This window comes from Loxodonta africana, chromosome 18 (genome assembly GCF_030014295.1).
Source record: "Loxodonta africana isolate mLoxAfr1 chromosome 18, mLoxAfr1.hap2, whole genome shotgun sequence".
In the NCBI taxonomy this organism is placed as follows: Eukaryota; Metazoa; Chordata; class Mammalia; order Proboscidea; family Elephantidae; genus Loxodonta; species Loxodonta africana.
In genome coordinates, this window is record NC_087359.1 from 14,430,689 (window position 1) to 14,454,528 (window position 23,840).

Genomic DNA, 23,840 nt, shown 5'->3' on the forward strand with positions numbered 1-23,840 from the left:
ATGGCCAGGTCTTTTCTCCCGTGGAGCCAGTGGTGGGTTCGAATCACAGACTTTTCGGTTAGTGGTGGATCACTTAACCACTGTACCACCTGGGTTCCTTATCCCCATTTTACAGACAAGGAAACTGAGGCACCCAGAAATTAAGCAACTTGCCTAGGTCACATAGTATTCTTAACCTCCACACTACGCCATTCTAGCCTGTTCCATCCACTGCAGGCATCCCGCTCCCACCAACATTCTTGGTTCCTTGGGACTTCTTTCAATGGTCTATTTGTTCCTCCTATGACTTGTTTCTTCATTTTGTTTTGTTTTTATTCTACTCTTGAACGCTGAGGCTACAGACCCTTCTGCCCTCATCACTCTCCATCTTGTCTGAGTTCTGTCTGGGAGTATATGTCTCTCTGTTGTTCAGGTTTCTCCCTGTTCTCCAGTAAAGTTGTAGTTCTCATTTAGAACTTGTTAGTTTTTTTTTTTCCCTATGCATTTTGTACATATATCGTTAGGTCTATTCCTTCTCGTTGTCATAATTTTCTTGCAATTCTGAAGATCATCTTTTCCCGTGACATCCTCTAATTGGCCGTTGCGAGAGCATAGACGCCTCCTAGCTTGTTAGAGTTATTTCTGGCACATGTCGTCTGACTGTCCGCCCCTTGCGCACGGGATGGACTGTTTGTCTTTATGTCTCTGCGGTGCTTTGGACATTCACCAAAACTTCCTGTGAGTCAGGTGTGATCTGAGAGCTTCAATCAGGCCATCTCCTTTGATTCTGAAGGTGTCCCGTGGGAAGGGACACGGAGAGTGTATTTTGGGCAGTTGGAGCATGCAGTCATCTGCATCCAGACACCGTCCGATGGGTGTGCACACCTCCTTCGCTCTGGGGCCTGGAACATCCAGGTGAGGCCTGACCGGCACAGGGCTGGGCTGGACCATTGCTCCACACGTTCGGGACATTTCTGTTTAGGATCAAATCGGCACCTTTGGTGGCCACATGGCTCTGCTGACCCCTGTAAGTGCACAGCCAGCTCAAGCCCTCTGTCTCCTGCATTGCTTCTTCTGGGCTGCATCCTCCTCCCCGCCACCCACTTTGTACTCTGCAGTTGGGTTTGGGGGCCTATCCATGCGCTTTAGGTGGGTTCCGATTACATCTTGTCTCGTCTCGTCTTGCGTAATTTGGCCAGTTGTGCAAGCCTGTTAAACTCTCTGGAGCTGGAGTCTGACATTCTTACCACCATGGGGCTAGGTTCACGTCTCCCCCATGGGTAATCTGCGTGCCGGGGGCACCCATGGCTTAAAATTGATTACATTTAGGTTCAAAAACCCGTGGACTTGACCCAAGAAAAGCCCTTTGGTCCTTCAAACTCTGTTTACTCTCACTTTACACACACTTTTAACAAGGTTAGCATGTGAGTGCCCGCCTACAACAACCTAGAAGCCACGGATGAGAAAAGAAGCTATAGAAAAGTTGATTTTAAAAACTCATATTGCATTCTCGGGTCATTTAGTCTAGGGGAACTCTGTCCTATGCTTTTTTTTTTTTTTTAATTAAAAATTTTCTATTTTTTGGTGAAAATACAGCAAAAGATACACCATTTCAGCAATCTCTACATGTACAATTCGTGGACATTGGTTACATTCTTCAAGGTGTGCAACCGTTCTCGCCGTCCTTTTCCTAATTATTCCACCACCAGTAACATAAACTCACCGCCCCCAAAGCTTCTCATCTAACCTTCTGAGTTGTTGTCAAATGTTCTATAGATCTTAGTTGCCTTTGAGGGAATCCCTGTATTATCGTCCCAGAAATAGTCTAGAGTCTTCTCCAAAAAAAGGCCAAATTATATGTATTTTACAGACATTTGAAAGGCAGAGAAATATTTAGCTCTACATATGAAAGAGTAAGCTTCAATTACGTGGAAAAGCTCCCCCTCTGGCCGATGCCAGCTCATCGTAGTTCTTCTGTATCTATGTGTTTCAAAGAAATGGTTTCACCCAGGCACAGGGTCTGTGGTCCTTTGGAGAAAGACAGGAACGTTTCCTGAAGCACAGTCATGGGACTCCACCTGAGTGGGGGGTCTAGGGGCACACAGGTGCTCCTGGGATTGGATGGAGAGAAAAGGTGGGTCAGAAGGTGTGTGAGACCACCGGGGAGCTGCTGGTTCCCTGGGTAGGTTCTTGGGCCCCACCTGCAGAGGCTGGCATAGGCTTGGTCTGGAGCAGGGCCCAGCAATCTGCATTTTTAGCCAATAGCTCAGGTGATTTGGGCGAGGTGGTCTGCAGACCACCTCTGGAGCCTAGCTGATATGGACATGGAAACTGTGGTTGTTGCTGGAAAGCAGCGCAGACCGACCAGGTTTTAGAAGGTGGCTGTAGCCAAGCGCAGAGGAAGAGGGGTGCAGATGCGGGTGAATTGGGGAGACAGGGAGGCGTTTAGAGGGGGAGGGCCAGGGCCAGATGATCAGGGCTTCAGCTGCTATGGGGGCAGGGGGCTGGGGAGGAGGGGCAGAGACCCAGTTGTGAGGGCCTTGCTACTGAAAGTGTGGTCCGAAGACCAGCAGCGCCATTGTGCCCTGGGACCTCATCAGAAATGCAGAGTCTCGGGCCCACCCTCACCTGCTAAGTCAGAATCTGCTTTTAACAAGTTTTGAGATGACACAGTATGCAGAATCTCACTTTTCCATGTGTGTTGGGTGAAATGTTTGAGCCGAGAGGGAGAGGGTGGTCCATTTGATGAACTCGGGAGCCCCGTGGAGTCCCAGGAAAAATGCACGCAGAGAGCGCTAAGGCCCGTCTTGAACGCATCAGAGGCTAGGATGCCTCTCAGAGTCACAAGAGGGCTGGGGAGGGGGTGGTCAGCAAGGACAAGCACAGCCCAGGACGGAGTACCGTTGTCCACAGTCGCGAGCCCAGCTGTGACCCCCCTCTGCTGCTGGGATTTAAATCGTGAATTCTGGCTGCACCGCTCCAGGGCCATGGGAACCTAAGCAAGTTACATAACCTCTCTAAGCCTCAATTTCCCCTTCAGAAAGTGGAATGAGAAGGGACCCTACCCCCAGGGGTGAAGTAGGAAGGCGGCGTGAGACAATAATCGCCCAACTGTGCCAAGTCCGGGTGAGTTAGGGCTGTTGTCGACTGGGTCTGCATGGATGTCAACGTCACGTCTGCACAGCAAGCCCATTTTACATCTTCTTCAGAGCTACAAAATCGTACCTGAGAAATACCTGCCAAATTGTGCCCAGCCTCAGGGATGCAGATCCACCTCAGATCTCACACCATGGTGGATGGAGTCTGGCCAAAGGTATGGTGTGTACAAGGCTGTTGGGACGTCCCAGTAAACCCCAACACCTTTAGGCCCTGGTCTGTGTCGCGGCCACCACTGTTTGCTGTGTGTCGCCATGGTCGGGGAATGGGGTGGGAGAGGTCTCAGCAGCACCCTGCAGGGTCCCAGGTGGGGCCCTTGTGAGCACTGACCAGGTGGTGGGTGACAGTCTCCCAATGTTTCACACTTAGTGGCTCTGAGAGAGGGTAGCCTGGTGCCTCTTTTACAGGTGAGGGAGATAGAGGTGACACAGGTCACCCTGGATCCTTCATCCGGAGCCAGCCCATCTGACTGTGGGGACCCCATTCCATTTCCTCAGCCAGCCCCTGATAGCAATGCTCACTGTAACTTCTGACCCTTCTGCCTGGGTTCCCAGAGGGCTTGGTGGGCTGGGGTATCCTTGGGAGGAAGTGCGAAGGATGGGGGCCACTTTCCCTGTCTTGCCTGCCTATGAGGAGGGGCCCTCTCTGGGGGTAGGTATGTGTTGGGGGGTCTGCTTCTGTAGAAAAGCTCTGTGAGAGACTGCCTGGGCATGGCCCTGCTGGCTGGCTGCAGAGCCTCAGCGGGGAGAAAGGGGCTGTGTCCACTTGGCCCCCGGGGGAGGTCAGATAGGGGTGTGTCCACTCAGCCCTAGGGGAGGTCTTCTGTCTGCTGCTGTGAGTGCTGCTTCTGTGGGGAAGGGGGGACTGCGGCTTCCATGGGCGGTTTATAGTCAGTGGCACAAGGCAGCGGTCAGCTCTGGGGCAAGCAGGGCCAGGGTTGGAGCAGGGTCAGTGGGGACTCTTGTAGGGAGGCAGAGAGAGAAACCACAGTGTTTAGAGTGTTGTCCCTGGCCGGAGGCGGGCACCACGAGGGTGTGAGGAGGTCAGGAGGGCAGGAGGGACAAAGAAGCTTCAGGACCCCTGCTAGCCTGGAATGTTCTACCCAGCAAACAGACAGGGCCAATATCTCTGGAGAGGGGTGCTATGGAGAGGGCCCCAATCAGAAATGACAACTTCTCCTGGAAGGTGTCCTGCCCAGGGACCCCAAATGGCCTATCTGTAGGGCTGGGACACCTGGGGCCCAGAAGACAAGCCGGACACAGAGGTTGATCTGTTGTGTGGGTGTCTTAGTGTTCTCTAGAGAAACAGAACCAGTGAGATATGGATGGATGGATGGATACAAATGGATGGATGGATGGATACAAATGGATGGATGGATGGATACAAATGGATGGATGGATGGATACAAATGGATGGATGGATGGATACAAATGGATGGATGGATGGATACAAATGGATGGATGGGTGGATACAAATGGATGGATGGATGGATACAAATGGATGGATGGGTGGATACAAATGGATGGATGGGTGGATACAAATGGATGGATGGATGGATACATGGATACAAATGGATGGATGGATGGATGAATAGAGGTAGATATGGATGGATGGATAGATGAATATAAATGGATGGGTGGATGAATAGATAGGTAGATAGATATTGATTTATTTAAAAAAATTGGCTCATGTGATTGTGGGGGGCTGGCAAGTCCAAAATCCACAGGCCAGGTGACAGGCTGGAGATTTCTGCAGTTCTGTGTCCGAAAATCCATAGGTCAGGTGATGGACAGGGTGGAGGAGTTCTGGCAAAATGCCTGTTTATCGTCCGGTGGTAGAACACACCCTGGGAAAACCTCTGTTTTGCTCTTAAGGTTTTCACCTGATTCGATGAGGCCCGCCCACATCATGGTGGGTCATCTGCTTTACTTACAACAACCAGACTAGTGTTTGACCAAACGCCTGGCATTGGTGCCTAGCCAAGGGGACACACAAAGTTAACCACCATAATGGGTATCTCAACGGGGCTTGGGCTAGAGCAAGAGGCTGCTCCCAAACCCTCAGTCCAGAGCCAGCATCCAGTTGGGACTGAGGTAATTGTCCTAGTCATTGCAGGCTTAACTCAAGCCTTAGTTCTCTCACTGCCAGGGCCACCAAGAGGCCAGATGAGGAGCAACACCCTGTTCCCTGGTCTCGAGTGAGCAGGTAGAGAAAAGTTCAGAGGTGGCCACATAGGAGCCGGGTGCGGCAGGTGGGTGAGGATGGGGCTGATGATTGCTGTGGGCTTACCCATTCCTGAGTTATGGAGCGGCTTTATCCGGAAGACATCCGCCCAAATGTTTGAAGTGTTTCTTCCGTTTAGATGTCTGCTGGGGAGGCCACTCTGCAGTGGTGGGGATGCTTCCGACTGGGCCAAGGTGTAGTCTGAACAGGTCATTGAAAGGGCTAGGGCCACTTCTGGAGCAGGAGAGGCCCATCACTGTCACCTGTTGCTAAAGAACAGGGGTTGATAGGTCCAGACAAGGATGTAGACTTTGGAGTCTCAGGACATGGTTATCCCATTCTCTCCTGGGGTCTTTCAAGATGAACAGAGGGGCATTCACAGCTCTCCCTCTTAGTCTCCCCTGCCGACAGACCCCTCGCCTGCAGAGAGAGGAAGCTGTCGTGTCCCACGTGGGTCTGTCCCCTCCCCCAGACAGGCTGCAGTGGCTCAAATATTTGGCCGTAGGTGGCCCTCTGGCCTTGGGAGGACAGCAGGCAGTATTGAAAATAACTATTCATTGTAAGGATCACAGAGTTGCTATGAGTTAGTATCGAGTCGACGGCAGTGGGTTATTTACTTACCTTTGTGGTTTTTGAAGGATCATAAATTTATAAAAATATTAGGATTCTGAGGGACTTAGTGAGCATCAAGCACTGTATCAGCAGGTGTTGAAACCAGTAGGCGGAATTTTAGAGGAATTTTATGGGAGCCCTGGTGACGCAGTGCTTAAGAGCTCAGGCTGCTAACCAAAAGGTCAGCGGTTCAAATCCACCAGGTGCTCTTTGGAAACCCTATGGGGCAGTTCTGCTCTGTCCTATAGGGTCGCTATGAGTCGGAATTGACTTGACAGCAATGGTTTGGTTCGTTTGTTAGTTTTATTGTGGTGTGAAAGAAAAAAATACAGATATTGGTAATAGACACACAGACTGAAACTATCAACTAATGAAAAATCTATTATTGAAGCGAGATCCAGTATCCCTGGGGAGAAGCTGTGTGGGGGCTGCCCGAGGGAATTCTGGGTGTGAAGAGGACCACCTCATTGGAATGGGCGATGGGGATATAGCCAGTTCAGGGGCAAGCTCTCAATGTCAAGCAGCGTGGCTCTGAGCAGATTTACCAATTATTTCTCCTAGTGAGTCCTTGGATCTCTTCACAATCGCTTTAAAAAAGAGGAGTTTTATTGAGTATAATTTATATACCAGAAAATTGCTCATTTTGAGTGCGCCAGTCAGTGTTTTTTGGTAACTTTAGCGTTGTGCAACTATCACTGCAATCTAATTTTAGAACATTTCATCACCCCAAAAAAAAAACCCCATACTCAGCAGTCACTCCCTGCCTGCCCCTGCCCCCACCCCCCAGCCCCTGGCAACCATTAGTTGACTTCCTGTCTCTATATATTTGCCTATTCCAGACATTTTATCTAAATGGCATCATAAAATGCATGGTCCTTTGTGTCTGATTTCTTTCACTCAGCATCATGTTTTCAAGGTCCGTCCACGTTGTAGCGTATCTCAGGACTTCATTCCCTTTTATGGCTATGTAATATTCCATTGTATGGGTAGACCACATCTTGTTTGTCCATTCATGCTGATGAACATTTCACTTATTTCCATTTTTGGACTCTTATGAATAATGCCATGTGATCATTTGTGTACACGTCTTTGTGTGGACATATGTTTTCAGTTCTTGGGCATATACCTGGGAGTGAAATTGCTGGGTCATATGGCAAATCTATGTTTAACTTTTTAAGAAACTGCCAAACTGTTTTTCTAAAGCATTTGCACCATCAGCAATTTATGAGGGTTCCAGTTTCTCCACACCCTCGCCAACACTTGTTATTGTCTATCTTTTTGAGTGTAGCTATAAAAAAAAAAAAAAAAATTTTTTGTATCTTAATGGGTGTGAAGTGATATCTCACTGTAGCTTTAATTTGCATTTCCCTAATGGTTGTTGATGCTGGCTATCTTTTTATGTGTTGTTAGCCATACAGATCATCTTTGTTTAAATCTTTTGCCCATTTTTAAAATTGGATTATTTGCCTGCTTGTTATTGAGTTGTAAGAGTCAATTATATATTCTGGATTCAAGTCATTTGTTGGGTATTTTATTTGTAAATATTTTATTCCAGACTGTAGCTTGCCTTTTCACTTTGTTAATGGTGTCTTTTGAGGCGCCAAAGTTTTTAATTTTGATAAAGTCCAATTTATCAATTTCTTCTTTTATTGCTTGGGCTTTGGTGTTGTATCTAAGAAGTCTTTGCCTAACCCAAGGTTGCAAAGCTTTACATCTTTGTTTTCTTCTCAACATTTATAATTTTAGGCCTTACGTTAAGGTCTGTGATCCATTTTGAGTTACTTTATGTGTATGGCGTGAGGAAAGGGCCTCTTGATGTTTGGATAACCAATTGTCCCAGCACCATTTGTTGAAAAGACGGTTCTTTCCCCACTGACTTGCTGGGGTTCCTTTGCTGAAAATCTCAATCATCGCTTTTAAAGCGCCAACTTCCTCTCTCCCTCCTTTTCTCATCATGATGGTTGGCACACTAGCGAAGGAGTATGGTATGAACCACTATTCTAGGTGTATGACTGCATGCTTTATTTACCAAAAGATGGAAGGGCCTCCCACCAGAAGGCACAAGTCAAAGCTGGCAGCACCAGGACCAGCAGAGGTTGGTTAGGAGCACCATGCTATACCAGAGTGGAGGGTCCTGACTGTGCCGCCTGCCAGCTGGGTGATCTGGTCAAGTTTCCTAATCTCTCCCTGCCTCAGTTTCCCCAGGGCTGACTATAGCTCCTTGCCTCAAAGGGTTACTGTAAAGATGAACCAGTGTTGTAAAGTGCTCAAAGGGGAGCCTGCACAGCCAACATTAGCTGTTAGATCAACGCGGTGTTAGTTTCTGACTACACTGACTACTTTTGACTCCAATTGCTTAGCTTGGATTCATGTAGACTAAAATGAGAGAGAAGGGAAGCTGGGGTGTAGTCCATAGCTCCACAGTGGCTGCAGCTGTCCAGAAAGCAGCTCCTTTATCCCATAAAGCTGACAGCGTTGAAATTAACTGCAAGTGACAATAGAAGTGACCCCATACTCTTCACACAAACATACCTCCTTCCCTGGGGAGTCCTGGGAGAGCACGAGCCCCTTCCTAAGGCCAGAGGGACCTGGAAAAGGTGGGGGTCAGAGGAAAAAAGTAACACCAGCTTATCCTCCTCACTGAGTGGTTTGTACTGGATTAAAGTCAGTGCACTCACGCACGCTCACACACACTGACACACATACATACACCTCACACATTACACACATGACACGTTCACACACACCACATACACGTAACATATTCACACACCACATACGCATAACATAGTCATACACACCACACACACACACCACGTACATGTAACACATTCACACACATCTCACACATTACATAGCATATTCATATACACGTAACACATTCATACACACGTAACGTTCACACAGACACATGACACGTTCTAACACACACTCACACATCCCACACACACGTGTCTGCACACACTCTGCCCAGCAGGCTCTCCCTTCTCACATTTGTAAGTAGCTTCCAAGGTCCTCCTTTGCTGCAGTGAGATGCCTTCAGGTGCCATCATCTGTATCCTTCCACACACGCAAGTCCTAATGTATGCCTCCGGGGGTGGGGTTCTCAGCCTTGGCATTGTTGACATTTGGGGCTAGATCGTCCTCTGTGGTGGGGACTGTCCTGTGAACTGCAGGGTGTTGAGCTGCACCACTGGCCTCCACTCACTGCCAGTAGCAGTAGCCTCCCCCACAGCTGTAGTAACTAGAAATGTCTCCAGATATGGCTAAAATCCCCTGGGAGGCAAAGCCACATCCTGTTAAGAATCCCTGCCCTACAGGGTCTTCTTAAAGATTTGAACGACAGGAATCAGGAGACAGGGAACGGGCCTTTTGGCTGGGGTGTGGGGGAAAGATCTGGAAGGATATAAGAATGTGTCCCTTTATTGAGAATCCCATGTGCACTTGTCTCCAGGGCCTTGCTCAATCTCTCGGAACGTTCCAGAAAGCAGTGTGCATCCTCCCGTCTCTGTAGGTTTGGCGTGGAACCAACATGGCATCTGTGGTTTCTCAGACCCAGGGCCCCTTTAGCCTCCACCCTGGGCTCAAACCACCTTCCCCCAGAAGTGGCATCTGCAAAGTTCTCAGAATGAAAAGAAATCTCGAGCGAGCTGGTTGCCTGACTCCCTGCCCCGATGACGAGGCCTTGCTTTTGAGGCAGGAGCAAAGACTGCTCCAGGTCAGAGAAAAAGGCAACGTGGCCGAGCGGAGAAGACAAGACCTCCGGCAGTGGAAAAACCGGCAGCTCCAGTGCCTGGCCGAGGAGTGCAAGGCCGAGTGGCAGGAGATCCAGAAGCAGCAGGTCAGAGACCTGGAGTGGCTGTACTTAGCACAACTCCTGGGCATGGGAGGCGGATGTGGAAAGGACAGCCAGCCGGCCTTGGAGGAGCCTGTTCAGCGAGCAGCCGCCAGACAGCAGAGGGCCAAGGAGAAGCACAGAGCAGCCCTCAGAGAGGAGAAGAGTCACAAGGAGGAGCCAGCCAAGCAGTCGGCGTGGCGCACAAAGTCCCGGAAGAAGGCTGCAGGCATAGAAAAGCAGGGTGCCTCCAAAATCACAGGTGTGACGTGGCCTCCCCTCATCCCCCCTGGGAAGAGAAAAGGGAAACAAAGGCCCTTGGTGAAGACCAGCGGGGGTCATCGGCACCTGGACCCCTGGGTGAGCAGAGGGACAGGTGTGGACAAGCTGTATCCACATCCGGACAAAACCAGGCGTTTGGAGAGAGGGAAAAAGGTAACCTGGGACCGGAGGAGGCAGCTGGGGAAGAGGGAGGCTTCTTTCACTCAAGGCCTGAAACACAACCGTCTTGATTTGAGTCCAGAGGGCAGACGGAAAGATCTGGAACAGCTGTGGCCGGTTAGCTCAACCTGCAAAAGGGGAGCTGTGTCAGCAGTGCCCCCGGACAAGCACGGGAACTGGAAGAAGTGGCAGAGAGAGCTTCAGTTTGCCTTCGAAGAGCTGTTTGACACAAACAGAAAGCTGAAAAACCACCTGAATCAGCACCTTGAATTGTGGTCAAGAAACAGGCAGGGTCCCGATGGGGAACCAGGCTGCCTAGGGGTGCAAGATCCTAGCATTGAGGCCCAGAGAGAGAAGAAGATCCTAGAGGCAGAGACGGCGCCTGCCAGGGAACCCAGGGGCCCCGTGGTGGCCCACCAAACACTCTCCAAAATCAACTTGAGGAAATTACTAGACAAGATGGAGAACCCAAAATATCACAGGTTGGCTAAGTGTGTGTTTGAAGAGAAAAACAAAATATCTAAAGCCAATTTTAAGAGCGGAGACAAAGCCCCATCTCCCGAGGCAGAAATCTCTGTCGCTGAAGAGAACCTGCTCTCATGCACTGCAGAATCTGGACAAGAATCCCCCGAAACAGTCAGGCTGGCAGAGGGCACCCCTCAACTGCACCCTCGAGAGCAAGCTGATGGAGGGGGCGTAATGGAGGCAATACCAGCCCCAGAGACGGAGCAGGGGAGACAAGAGCAGCTGGAATTGTTTGAGCAAACGGAACACCCAGAGATGAACCTGGAAAGTGTCCACAATGCTCAGCTGGAAGACAAGGAGAGCGAACAGAGGGAGGCGCACCTGAAGCCGTCCTTTGTTCAGGTCCGGTGGTGGGAGGGAGGACAGGGACCCAGCGTCGCTTCCCCCTCGGGCATTAGCATCATGGACGACAACAGGCACAGTCAGATGATACGGGACCTTCAGCTGCAGATTCTAGAGCAAAAAAAATTGCACAAGCAGTTTCTCGAAGAAGCCAGGAAGCGCTTGCAGGAGTTTCAGAAGATATGTTAAAAGCCAGAGACCCACCCACGACAAATACATACCTGGGTGGTATGTCAAAACTGCTGTAGTTTGTCGGGTCTGTGTTTGTGTCATCTGCTCAGAGACCACTGGGTCTATGTCATACTGGGGCTCTATCCTCTTACCAATGGGGCCCTGGTGGCACAGTGGTTAATAGGTCACCTGCTAACCAAAAGGTCGGCAGTTCAAATTCACCAGCTGTTCCTTAGAAACCCTATGGTGCAGTTCTACTCTGTCCTGTAGGGTCGCCATGAGTTGGAATTGACTCCATGGCAGTGGGTTTGGTTTGGTTTGTCATCTTACAAGAAGCCCTGGTGGTGCAGTGGTTAAGTGCTTGGCTGCTAACCAAAAGGTTGGCGGTTCGAGCCCACTGGTTGCTACATAGGAGAAAGATGTGGGTCTGCTTCCATAAAGACTCAAAAAAAAAAAAAAAAAAAAAAAACCCATTACCATCAAGTCGATTCCGACTCATAGCGACCCTATAGGACAGAGTAGAATTGCCCTATAGGGTTTCCAAGGAACGGCTGGTAGATTCAAACTGCCGACCTTTCAGTTAGAAGCTGAGCTCTTAACCAAGGTGGCCCATAAAGATTACAGCTTTGGAAACCCTGTGGAGCAGTTCTACTCCGTCACATTGGGTCACTGTGAGACTGCAGCTGGTTTGGATTTTGATTTGATGATCAAATTAACAGAGAAACCCCCTTTCCAGATGGGATCATATCCACAGGTATGAGGGTTAGGATTCCAACACGTATTTGCGGAAGGGGCACAATTCAGTCTGTAGCACTGAGTAAAATATATAATGTCAGGTGGTGGCATGGTGAGGTGTGAGGTCACTCTCCCCGTGTGTGTGTCCCTGGGGAGCCCAGCTGCCACCAAACACCATGCTCCTTTGTACGGGAGAGGGGCGGCACCCAGGAATGTTTCTCCGTCACGGACAGCTTGGTGGCAGAGCCTCCTGCCACCGCAGGTTATCATTGCGTGGGTCTCCTTGTCTGCATCTGATTTTCCACTTGAGGCCGAGTCCTCAGGAAGTGTTTCATCCCAGCTTGCTGTCTTTCTGTCATCTGCTTCTGGAATGTCACGGGATAGGGTTGCAAAGCCACCCAACAATTTGATCTAAGCTCAACATGATTAGGAAAGGAATCTTGGGGTCAGGAGGGCTGTTGTTATTCCCAAGCCAAAGGCAAATTGCTTTGCGGGGGGGTACATTGTGGTAGCCCTGGGACCCAGCCCAGTGCCTGTCGTCCAGGTGGGGCACACCATTGCAGGACACAGGAGGTTACCTCGCACGCTCCTCTCTGTCACTGTGCCCCCCCACCCCCGAGCCTGAGAGGGCAGATAGGGTGTTGTGGGGATTGCTGGGGTTGAAGTCGTGCCCACAGTGGGACCGAGACGTAGGGTGACTTAGGTCTCCCTGGCTCAGCCGGGAAACCACAGTCTAATGAATGGACTAGCCTCCTTTATGGGTTATTTTTGTTTCCACTTTTGGAGGTAGTATTTGTGGCCGTGTGTCGTAGGTGAGGAATCACCCTTCTTGGCCACACTAGAGCTAAATGTAGGTGCGGGGACGGGCAGCGAGACGTGAGGAGGATGACTCAGCTCTGCCCACGGTCATGCCTATGCTGTCCCCTCACCGTGAGATGAGACCCCTTCCCTTTCCAACATGCCCCCCAGAAGGGCTGGGGTATTTCTTTGCCCTGGTCAGTGCTGTGTGTAATGAAACAGTCCACCAAGCCCCCCACCAAAAAAAAAAAAAAAGATGGCCCTCCAGTGATTCCCTGCAGGGCTTTGTGAGTAACTTTCCACTGCATCCCTTGGTGGTATCCAAAGGACGGCAGGGGGGTCCTGGCAGCCCCTGTCTTGGCTCCTCTCCATCCACCTTGTCCTGGCTGGACTGTGGTCCAGGGGAAAAAGCAAAGGGCACTGTGGGCAGCTAAGAGCCTGACTCACTTGGCCTTGGCTCCTCGTGCTCAGCAGCCCCCCAGCAGCCAGCGTGATGTCATGGAGAGACCGCTCTGGAATGGGCGTTGAGTCTCAGCTCTGCCCTTGACGCAAGCTCAGTGCTCTTGGACAGGGTGTTAACTGTCTCTGAGCTTCCCCTCCTACCCCTCGTCCCCAGATTCCAGCCACCTCTCATCACTGCCACCTCCATTCCTGACTCAGTCACATGGAGGGCTCTGCCTGGCCCCACTGAGTGCCTTCCTTGCACCCCTAAAACCTCCCTAGAGCCACAGGCACAGCAGAACGGCTGGGATGGCAGCCTTGGGGGTCCGACCTGGATCCATGTTCTTGTGGACCAGCTACCTAACTGCTCCCAGCCTCCACTTAACTGCAAACAAGAGACCATGCCGCTTGGAAGAGCACGGGTTCTAGAACCTTCCGTGAGGTTCTGCCAGGTGCACCGTGAGGCTCCCTGATGTGGTGTTTGTCTTCATCCTCCCCATGGGCTCTCTGACTCTGAACACTGTGTCTTCTAGAACTTTCCAGCACCTGTGTGCTTTTCACCCTTAATGCTCCAGCCCCTCCGCCTTGGGGACGACTTTCCTGTTCTCACCTCACCCTGCATTACCAGCTCATTCCTTCATTGCGTCCTGCCTCGGGGGTCCTGCTCCCCTGCCTCAGGGACTCAATCAGGAAGGCCCCTGTGGCTGACTTGGTGGTGCCAGGGTCACATGCCCACAGGGCAGGGGCAGGCCAGCAGGGCCAGACAGGTGCCAGCCTGGGAGAAGCCGGGGTTGCATTTTGCCCTGGGATTGGCTGGGCGAGTGGGCAGTGGTGTGGCAGTGACTCTGCACAGGCGCCTGCTGCTCGCGGGTCAATCTCTCCCAGCACCTCTCCCCTCCCCACTCAGCCAGGTACACCGCATCAGTACAGGTATACCCGAAACCTGTTGCTGATGAATCAATTCTGACTCATAGCAACCCTGTAGGACAGAGTAGGACTGCCCCATAGGGTTTCCAAGGAGAGGCTGGTGGATTTGAACTGCCGGCCACTTGGTTAGCAGCTGTAGCTGTTAACCTCTTCGCCACCAGGGCTGCATATATGGCATACCAGAAGCTCAGAAAGATGTCATGTGATGAGAAAAAGAGGCTGTTTGAAGGAGGGCGTGGGAAGAAGGCCCCTCTCTGACCTGCGCTAGTTCTTCCAATGAGCAAATAATATATTAATTCTGTTAAGCCCTCTGAAAAGAGCAGTCCCTGGCTGGCTCAAAGGGCTAACACACTTGGCTGCTAATCAAAAGCTTAGAGGTTCAAGTTCAGCCAGAGGAACCTTGGAAGAAAGGCCTGACTGTCTACTTCCAAAAGCTCCAAAACCGAAAACCAAACCCATTGCCATCAAGTCAATTCTGACTCATAGAGATCCTCTAGGACAGAGTAGAACTGCCCCGTAGGGTTACCAAGGCTGTAAGCTTTACGGAAACAGACCGCCACATCTCTCTCCCATGGAATGTCAGGTCGATCAGCCAAGTGCTTAACCACCGCCACAAGGGATCCAGGCACGAGGGCTCCTTTCCGAAAGGTTGCAGTCTTGAAAACCCAGTGGAGCACAGTTCTACGCTGCAGTACATAGGGTTGCCGTGAGTCAGAATTGATCTGAAGACAACTTTTTTTGAGGGGGAGCCTGAAAAGACATGACCAGCATCTTACCCCCACTGTCCCCCTGTCATGCCAGTATAGGGTGCTACGGCTGCTGTAACAGCCCACCCCGTTCCCAGGCTGGAAGCAGAGGGCTGTGCTGGCTGGCTGCCGCCTATACTCTCAGCTTAGGGAGGCAGGTGGGCTGGTAGACGCTGGCGCTTACTTGCAAGGCTAAGCTAACCAGGAATAGAAAGAGGAGTGGGACATGAGCCACCCAGAGCACTGCTTTTGAGATCCCTGTTTCACTCTCTCTGAGAAATACAGCCATTGGGTTTGGCCCATGGGTGACGGGCCTTGGAGCTCTTCAGTCCTACCCAGGCCCAAGACACCGGCCTCACCCTTGAGCACCAGCTTCCGATACGAAACAGAGGCCTGGAAGAAAAGGTGACCCACCTAAGGTCATAGCCTACCCGTGGCAGCATGTGCCCCTGTCTGGGCCTCTTGGCATCCCCTCCTCAGCCCGTGGGGTGGATGAGGGGCGGCAGAGGCACCCGTGTCCCCTCATGGCCCTCTTGTCCCCTCCCCGCTCACAGGGCTGAGCTTGGCTGCTCCCGGGGTCTTGGCGGAGAAAGTGCAGCGCAGCAGTTCCTCCACAAAGCCGCACTGTTCTCGGCAAAGCCTCCCGGGACGGGGCATTTTTTTCAAATGATTCAGCAGCACGTGAGCGTGAGCGGGCAGGGCTGGGCCCAGGGCTTCAAAACCATGACCCAGGCCTCTGGCACGAGCGCCTGCCGGGCTCACAGGGAGATGTGGGAGGAAGGGCCTGGACGGTGGGCCAGGATAGGGTGGGGTCCCACCAGGGCTGCTGAGGGGTCCCACCAGGGCGGCGGGGGTGGGGGGCTGGATGGTGGAGGTCCCGCCAGGTATGCAGAGGGAGAGGCTGGGTGCTGGGGGTCCCGCCAGGGCTGCAGAAGGGGGCTGGGTGGTGGAGGTCCCGCCAGGTATGCAGAGGGAGAGGCTGGGTGCTGGGGGTCCCGCCAGGGCTGCAGAAGGGGGCTGGGTGGTAGGGGTCCCACCAGGGCTTCAGGAAGGGCTGGGTGGTGGGGGTCCCACCAAGGCTGCAAGGGGGCTGAGTGATGAGGGTCCCACCAGGGCTGTAGGAGGGAGCTGGGTGCTGGGAGGGGGGTCCCACCAGGGCTTCAGGAAGGGGTTGGGTGGTGGGGGTCCTGCCAGGGCTGCAGGGGAGGAGGCTGGGCACTGAGAGGTCAGGGGGCTGGAAGCTGTGGCCAGGGTGGCGGTTTCCCTCCGCAGTCTGGGCAGGCACGCTGACACACTTATAGATGTTGTTCTCCTTGCCCCCCCTCCTCCACCGCCCAAGGGGAGACAAGCAAACAGGAAGGAAGCTGCGGGAAAGCTGGTTTCCATGGAAACGGGCATCCAGTGGCCAGCTGCTCACGTGTTTGTGCTGGAGTCTCAAGCTGCGGGGTGGGCAGTTCCCCGGTGTTAGGCCCATGGGCAGCGTGGCCGGGGCTGGGGCTGCACTGCTGGCTCCTGGTCTCCCTTTCCTCTCCCCCCCCCCACCCCCTTCATGGCTTCAGCCTCCCAGTCAGCTGCTCTGAGCAGCTGCCTCTCCAGAGGTTTCTGACCGTGGCCTGAGTCACTCTGTCCACATCTGCTCTCACCCTGGACCTGCCACCCCTTCCCGGGAGCAGGGGGGCCACCCTTTGGAGCTTCCCAAGGTGTCCCACCCATTAGCCCTCCTCTGCTCCCCGAAAGGCCCAACCACAGGCTTCTGGGGGAGGGCAGGCCTGGAGGGACCCAAGGGTGGGTCTGGCCTCCCAGCTGCTGCAGAGAGGGGAGAAGCCGCAGTCCCACTGAAGCCCCACAGAACTGTTTTTAATTACTCAGTGACAGCCCCCCTTTTCTCCCTCATTTCCCTAAAAGGAGTGAACTTGAGGAGGCCTGCTGCACGGCTCAGCAGAGGGCCGGGCTTTAAGAGCAGACAAGGGCACAACTAGGCCCTCAGAAAAGGGTTCCAAGGCTCTGTCCACCCAGGAGCACCGTGGGAAGTGGGGGCTGGGCAGATAGGAGGCTGGAGGGGCAGGGGGCTGGGGGGGGCAGGGGGGCTGGACACACCCTTGGATGTCCACATGGACTCTGCCACCTCTCCCACGACCCGCCTGCACCTTCTTCCAGTGTTGTAGGGGGGAGTGCGGTCCGAGCCCGGCAAGTTGGAGCAGGCCCGCAGCCCACGAGAGCACAGTCCCCTTTCTGCGCCCCGTCCAGCTGGCCCTGGCGGTGTTGTGGCCAGCTCTGCCGTCCTGGCCAGGGAGCACAGCCCATCCTGCTACAGGAAGAAGACGCATTGCCAGTGGATTGATTTGAGCTGGTCGTTGCCGTTGTTGTTGCTGTTCGTGCTGTCAAGTCGATTTCGACTCCTGGTGACCCCAGGTGACAGAGTAGAACTGCTCCATGGGGTTTCCTGGGCTGTAATCTTTTTGGGAGCAAATCACCGGTCTTTCCTCCGTGGAGCCACTGAGTGCGTTCAAACTGCCAACATTTCGTTTAACTGTTGTCCTCTAAAAGCACAAATAAAATGATTTTGTTATATGCAAGCTGTTAGGGATTCCACAAGAATCCCCAGGCCTCAACACTTCATGTTGGGCGGAAGGGCCCAGAAAAGGTAATGATATTTCAGGCCCCCAGATGAGGGCATAGACCCTGGAAGTGGGGAGCGGCCATGTTTCCTAACCCTGACCTTAGGGGTTAGTAGGCGATAGAGTTGCCTAAAGGCCTGCTCTCAGCCAGGGCTTTGGACAAGTTTGTCAAAGGTCAAATGGCCTTGGCCAGGTCAGGGAGCCATATGAGACTTCTACCGAAAAGGGACCAGACCCTTGTCCCAAATAGCAGCCGCGGGATAGATTCAGATGTGAGTGAGGGCTCTGCCAACGCTCTGTGACTTGATTTGTGACATGTGAAGTCTCGTGGCCGTCCCCGTCTCTGGAAAGTTCAGGAAAAGGTAAGGAAACTTCGCTCCTCCCCGAAGAAGCCAACCAAGCCAGGCGTACCTGGAAAGTCCCCGGACCCTCACTGGCCTCAACAAGCAGAAGCTGGGTTTAGTCTGGAGAAAAGTCATCTCTCTGACATAGCTGTGAAATAGCTGGAATGTCATTCCCCCCCCCAGATAAGGAAACAGCTGATGGGCCCACAGAGGGCGCTCCAGCAGAGACCTGGAACTACCCCACCTGTGCCAAAGGACTGCGCTTCCTTCTCCCGGCTCACCCACCTGTAACCCCAGCCAGCCTTGTGTTCTCAGGTGGAACTCTAAGCCCAGTCCCAGCAGGAGACCCACCCCACCCACTCCTGGTTTGGGCCAGTGGGGTGCTTGGCAAATGTTCTGAGAGATCAGAGGCCCCATCTCCCCGTATAGACTGAAAGGCATTGGAAGCATGCCCCTCATTTCCATAGGGCCCTGAGTAGACAGAACAGCAGAGAGCTGGTCTCCCTGCAAACACCCTGCTCCCTGGGTGCCTTCCCAGGGTGGAAGCTGCAGGGGCATGCCCTCTGCCAACACCCAGTAGGTCCTCCGTCTGACTCAGTGGACGGCTGAGGCTCAGATGATCCTGTGTCGGATTGTGACTTCCTATTTAGATGGATGCTTTTCTGAGTCCTGGAGATTCCGGCCCTGCTTCTGGCAGACATGTGACTTTGAGAGACTCTGGGTTGCCTTCCCTAGCACCTGTGCTCAGTGCCACTCAGCCTCCGGGGGACGGGGGCTGGGAAATTAGAGCAGTTGGGCAAGGCCATGGGTCCTGAAAGTCAGGTCATCATACCCACAGGTTTACCTGTGCTCCAAGTCAAGCATACATGCCAGGCCCAACAGGAACTGTCCCATCGGGTATATTTAGACAGGTGGCATACAGATTTCTCCAGATGCCTTGGGCAGGTAGAAAGGCAATGAAGATAATTATGAGTGTAAGCCAAGTGACCTTCATAAGGCCAGCTCTCTTCCAGTTCCCTCCACAGATGGCAAGAGCTCCTTAGGGTCATGGCTTATTCTCTGATGCTTCTGTGGACACACGTGAAAAAAGCAAACCCATTGCTGTCCAGTCAGTTCCAACTCCCAGCAACCGTCTAGGACAGGTGCCCCATAGGGTTTCCAAGGCTATAATCTCTACGGGAATGAGCCCCTGTGGTGCAGAGGTTAAGTGCATGGCTGTTCACCTGAAAGTCGGCAGTTTGAACCTACCAACCGTTCCAAGGGAGAAAGATGTGGCAGTCTGCACCCATGAAGATTACAACCTTGGAAACCCTATGGGGCAGTTTTACTCTGTTCTATAGGGTTGCTGTGAGTCAGAATCGCCTCAACAGCAACGGTTTTTTTTAATTTTTACGGAAGCAGTTCACTGTATCTCTCCCTCAGAGCTACTGGTGGGTTCGAACTGCTGACCTTTCGGTTTGCAGCCGAGTGCTTAACCATGACACCACCAGGGCTCCTCTTCCATGACATAGGAGGACTGAGAAGGTGTTGCTGGGATGTGTGGGGGTGATATGAGCACACAGCAGGCCCGTGCTTCGGTGGAAGCAGGAGAGAGGGCAAGGAGAAGCGAGAGCCATGGCTTGGGGGCCTGTGGGCTGGTCACTATGGGGATCTGTTGAGTGTGACGGACCCACAGCCTGGCCCACTGTCACAGCATGTGCTGGGGACAACCAGGCTGCCAACAAGCGCCCCCAACTCTCATGGGACAGCCCAGTCTTCGTGGGTGTCCAGGGTGGCTGCCACCTCGCAGTCTGGATGTTGCCCGTCCTGCGGATCACCTTCCCGAGATTCTGACTTTCCACCCAGTTCTTTTCCATCTGCAGCCTGGCTGGGTTTCATCAGAATTGTTTTTACAGGCTCCGTGGTGGGGGAGGGGAGTGACGTCATGTGGTCTCCTGGCCTGGCCTGCCGGGGAGTGGGTGGGGGCCCTGCGGTTGTGTGTGCTTTGAATTAAGTTGATGGTTGTGCATTCCAGTAGCTGACATCTGGCGGAGGATTCATCAGCCTGTGTATCACCCTTGATCTTAAACCCAGATGCTGTGTTAGCGGCAGAAAGGAGAAAGAACAGAATCTGAGCAGCCCTGGGAAAGGCTGTGGCTGTTTGGTGCAGAGCAGAACAAGGCTGCCCCTGGCTCCTGTGGGAGGGAGGTGGGTGAGAACGGCCGTCTCCTGGGGGGCTGGACAGGACACGGGCTGACCCCGCTAACCAGTGCCTAACACCAGGCCCAAACCTAGTAGGTGTTCAGTAAACACTTGTCCATGCCTTGCTTTTTTTTTTTTTTTTTAATAACCAGCTTTATTAAATAAAATTCGTTTACCTTACAATTCAGGAGCGTTGTGCTGCAGTGGTTAAAGTGCTTAGCTGCCAACCTAAAAAAGGTCAGGTGTTCGAACCCACCAGCCACTCTGCAGGAGAAAGGTGTGATGGTCTGCTTCTGTAAATATTTACAGCCTTGGAAACCCTACGGGGCAGTTCTCTAGCCTGTTGAATCGCTGTGCATCGGAGTCGACCCGACAGTGGGCTTTGAACCATACGATTCACTCATCTGAAATACACGATTCATTTTAAACATGTTCAAGAGCTGCATAACTGTTGCCACAATCAATCTTAGAATGTTTTCATCTCCCAAAAAGTAACCTGTGCTCGTTAGCAGTCACTTCGCATCCCACCCCCAAGCCTAACCCGTTGCCATTGAGTCAGTTCCTACTCATAGCGGCCCCATGACAGAGCAGAACTGCCCCATAGGTTTTCCAAGACTGTGACCTTTATAGGACCAGATCGCCAGGTCTTTCTCCCACGGAGCCTCTGGGTCGGTCCAAAACTGCTGACCTTTAGGTTAGCAGCCGAGTGCTTAACCACTGCACCACCAGGGCTCCTCCTCAAGCCTTAGGCAACACCTAATCTATTTTCTGTTTCTACAGATTTGCCTGTTCTGGCCATTTCATACAAATGGAATCATCCAATATGTGATCTGTTGTGTCTGGCTTCTTTCGTGCAGCGTAGTGTTTCCCAAGGTCACCCATGTCACAGAGTGTGTCGGAACTTGGTTACTTTTTCATGGTTGAATAATATTCCATTGTGTGGCTGTGTCATATTTTCTTTATCCATTCATTAGTTGATAGGCACTTGGGTTGGTTTGTTTGTTTCACTTTTTCATGCCTTGATTTTAGTTTCTTCCCAGATTCTTTTTGTCTCTTTGCTTTTCCCTGTCCTTTAAGTGATTAGGGGGAGGAGCCCTGGTGGTGCAGTGGTTAAGTACTTGGCTGCTAACCAAAAGGTCAGCAGTTTGAACCTACCAGCCGCTCTGCAGAAGAAAGATGTGGCCATCTACTTCTGTAAACATAACGGCCTTGGAAACCCTATGGGGCAGTTCTACCCTGTCCTGTAGGATCATTATGAGTTGGGATCAACTTGACAACAGTGGGCAAGTGGTTGGGGACTCGGAGGGCCTGTCTCTCACTTGGCGTGACCCCCTTTCCTCCAAGTTCTTAGTGGTCCATCTGGAGCTCACGGTGAGGACCGTGGCCTTGGGTGCAGGAAACTTGTTTCCGGAGAGTTCTGTTTGCCTCCTTCCCAATCCTCCATGGAAACTTGGAAACAGGGTGCTTCCGTTTTTCTGTCCATTGTGCATCTTCTCTTCTGGATGGAACAGTCCTAGAAGGCAAGGTCTGTTACTGAAGGTCCTTCAGGGAACCTCCCACCCCACACCCTATACCCCTTTCTCCCCTTGCTGTTCCCCTTGGGCAACCCAGGGAGCCCATGCTTTCAAGATCACCCTGGAAAGGCCACCTAACCCCCAAGCTCTGTGTTTGGCATGGCAGACCATCTGCCGCTCTGGCCTCATACCTGGGGGAGAGGCTGAGGGTCTGCAACCCGCAGCCACAGCTGGCTGAGGTCCACTTTGCTGCCACCCCAGCTCTCCCCTCCTGGGGCCCATGCATATTGTTATTCAGTCTCCTGCATTCAACTTAAGGAGACCTGACAGCACACCAGTTAAGCACTCAGCTGCTAATCGAAAGGTTGGTGGTTTGAACCCACCCAGTGGCTCTGCAGGAGGGAGACCTGGTGATCAGCTTCCGTAAAGGTGACAGCCTAGGAAACCCTGTGGGGCCGTTCTACCCTGTCACGTACAGTCACTATGAGTTGGAATCGATTCGGTGACATCTAACAACAACATTATTCAACTTGCCTGGGTGGTTCTCTGCCTGTGATGGATTCATTTGGTAAAGCTGTGTGCGTGCCCTCCCACCCAAGCTCACATGCTTGCCCCGGACAGGTACCACCTTCCTAGCAGGCTGCCATGCAGTCCCTCAGTCTGCGGACAGGTGTGTACTGACGCACGCTGTCCTCCCTGCGACTCAGCCTCATGTCTGGGTGGCGCTGATGTGCTGGGAAAGGTTCTGTAGGACTGGTCCTTCTCTGCTTCTTTCACTTCTCTCCTTCCTTCACATAACTTCTCGTTTTGCAAAATGGGGCAGGAGGTTCTCACCCAACGTTCAGGGACCCTGACGAATCTGAATTCTTGTTGTGCGAGGGCAGACTGAGACAGCCCAGCTGGGGGTGGGGATTGCTCCCAGTCTCTACCCACCCCATCTTGACCTCTCCAAGCATCTGGCAGCGTCAGCGACAGCTGGCTTTCTGGTCCTAACTCCAAGTCTACCCTGGACCCTTGATCCAACCAGTTACTGATTTTCTGACATTTTAAAAAAGGAAAGTGGGTCATCCAGAGCCCCAAATCAAGGCGAACACATTAAGAGGCTGCAGCAAACCCTAGTGCTGCGTGTTGATTTTGCATGCCGACTGGGACTGGCCTCTCTGTACCTGAGCAGCGTGACACAGCCTTCCAGGAGTGGGAGAGTTAGCGCCCTCCTTTGCTGCAATGAGGCACCTGGATGGCACAAATGGTTTGTGCTCAGCTACTAACTAAAGGTTCAAACCCACCGAGTGGCACCGCAGAAGAAAGGCCTGGTGACCTGCTTCCATAAAAAGATTTTAGCGCCAAGAAAACTCTATGGAGCAGTTCTACTCTGTAACGCATGGGGTCACCATAAGTCAGAATTGACTCGGTGGTAATGTATTTGGTTTAGTTTTTTTGTTGTGTTTTCACTGCCGGGCTATTTTCTGTTGTACTGAACGAGACATGCGTTAAACGCGTGCCAAGCATCACACATCCCATACATGAGCCTTCCTGATCCTCACAGCAACCCTCTGTCCTGGAGGTATTGTTATCATCCCCATTTCAGATGTGAGCAGCTGGGGCTCAGAGGAGTCAAGGGCTGAAGCAGGCTGGAGTGCTGAAACCACTGCTTCCAATAAGGACTCAGAGCATAACTTTGTGGCTGTTTTAGGGAAATTCTTACTTATTCTCTGCTTGCCAGTTGTGTGTTTACTGAGGGTACAAATGGTGAATGTGCTTGGCTCCTAACAAAAAGGTTGGAGGTTCAAGTCCACCCAGAGGTGCCTCGGAGGAAAGGCCTGGTGATCTGTTTCCAAAAAATCAGCCATTGAAAACACCGTGGAGCCCAGTTCTACTCTGCCGCACATGGAGTCGCCGTGAGTCTCGGAGTTGACCGGGCAGCAGCTGGTTAACCGGGCTGTGCATCGAGCATTGTGCAAGACAGCGGACCGCTGAAAGGCAGTTCCAGGAAGGGTGTAGCAGCAGGGTACCGTTAAAATCCAGTGAAGTCCAGCAGCACTGCTCCTGGAGCTGTTGCTTCCATTGGATTTTGTGGGCTTGTTTAATAGTGTGAACTGATGACTATGCTACGTGAATAGCAAACTTCTGACAAAGTTAACCTGGCACATTTCCAAACTGGCATCAACACTTTTCATGCAGCATTGTGATAAGGTATACGTTAGGCAGCTAGCAGGAGGATCCAAAGACAAACCTCACCTGGGCTGAGCTCC

General features: G+C 52.3%; 1 protein-coding gene across 3 annotated transcripts in view; it reads left to right on the forward strand.

Annotated features, from left to right (window-relative positions):
- Positions 1-23,840, forward strand: part of TIMP2 (TIMP metallopeptidase inhibitor 2) — a 58,035-nt gene that overhangs the window by 16,374 nt on the left and 17,821 nt on the right. Inside the window, exon 2 of one of the 3 annotated variants that reach the window (XM_023556841.2) lies at positions 9,425-16,313. The exons of the other annotated variants lie outside the window; for them this stretch is intronic. Coding sequence (XP_023412609.2) covers positions 9,503-11,302 — 1,800 coding nt within the window. The 5' untranslated portion in view covers positions 9,425-9,502 and the 3' untranslated portion in view covers positions 11,303-16,313. Of the gene's footprint in view, positions 1-9,424; positions 16,314-23,840 lie in introns of those variants that run through there. 3 annotated transcript variants of the gene reach the window in all.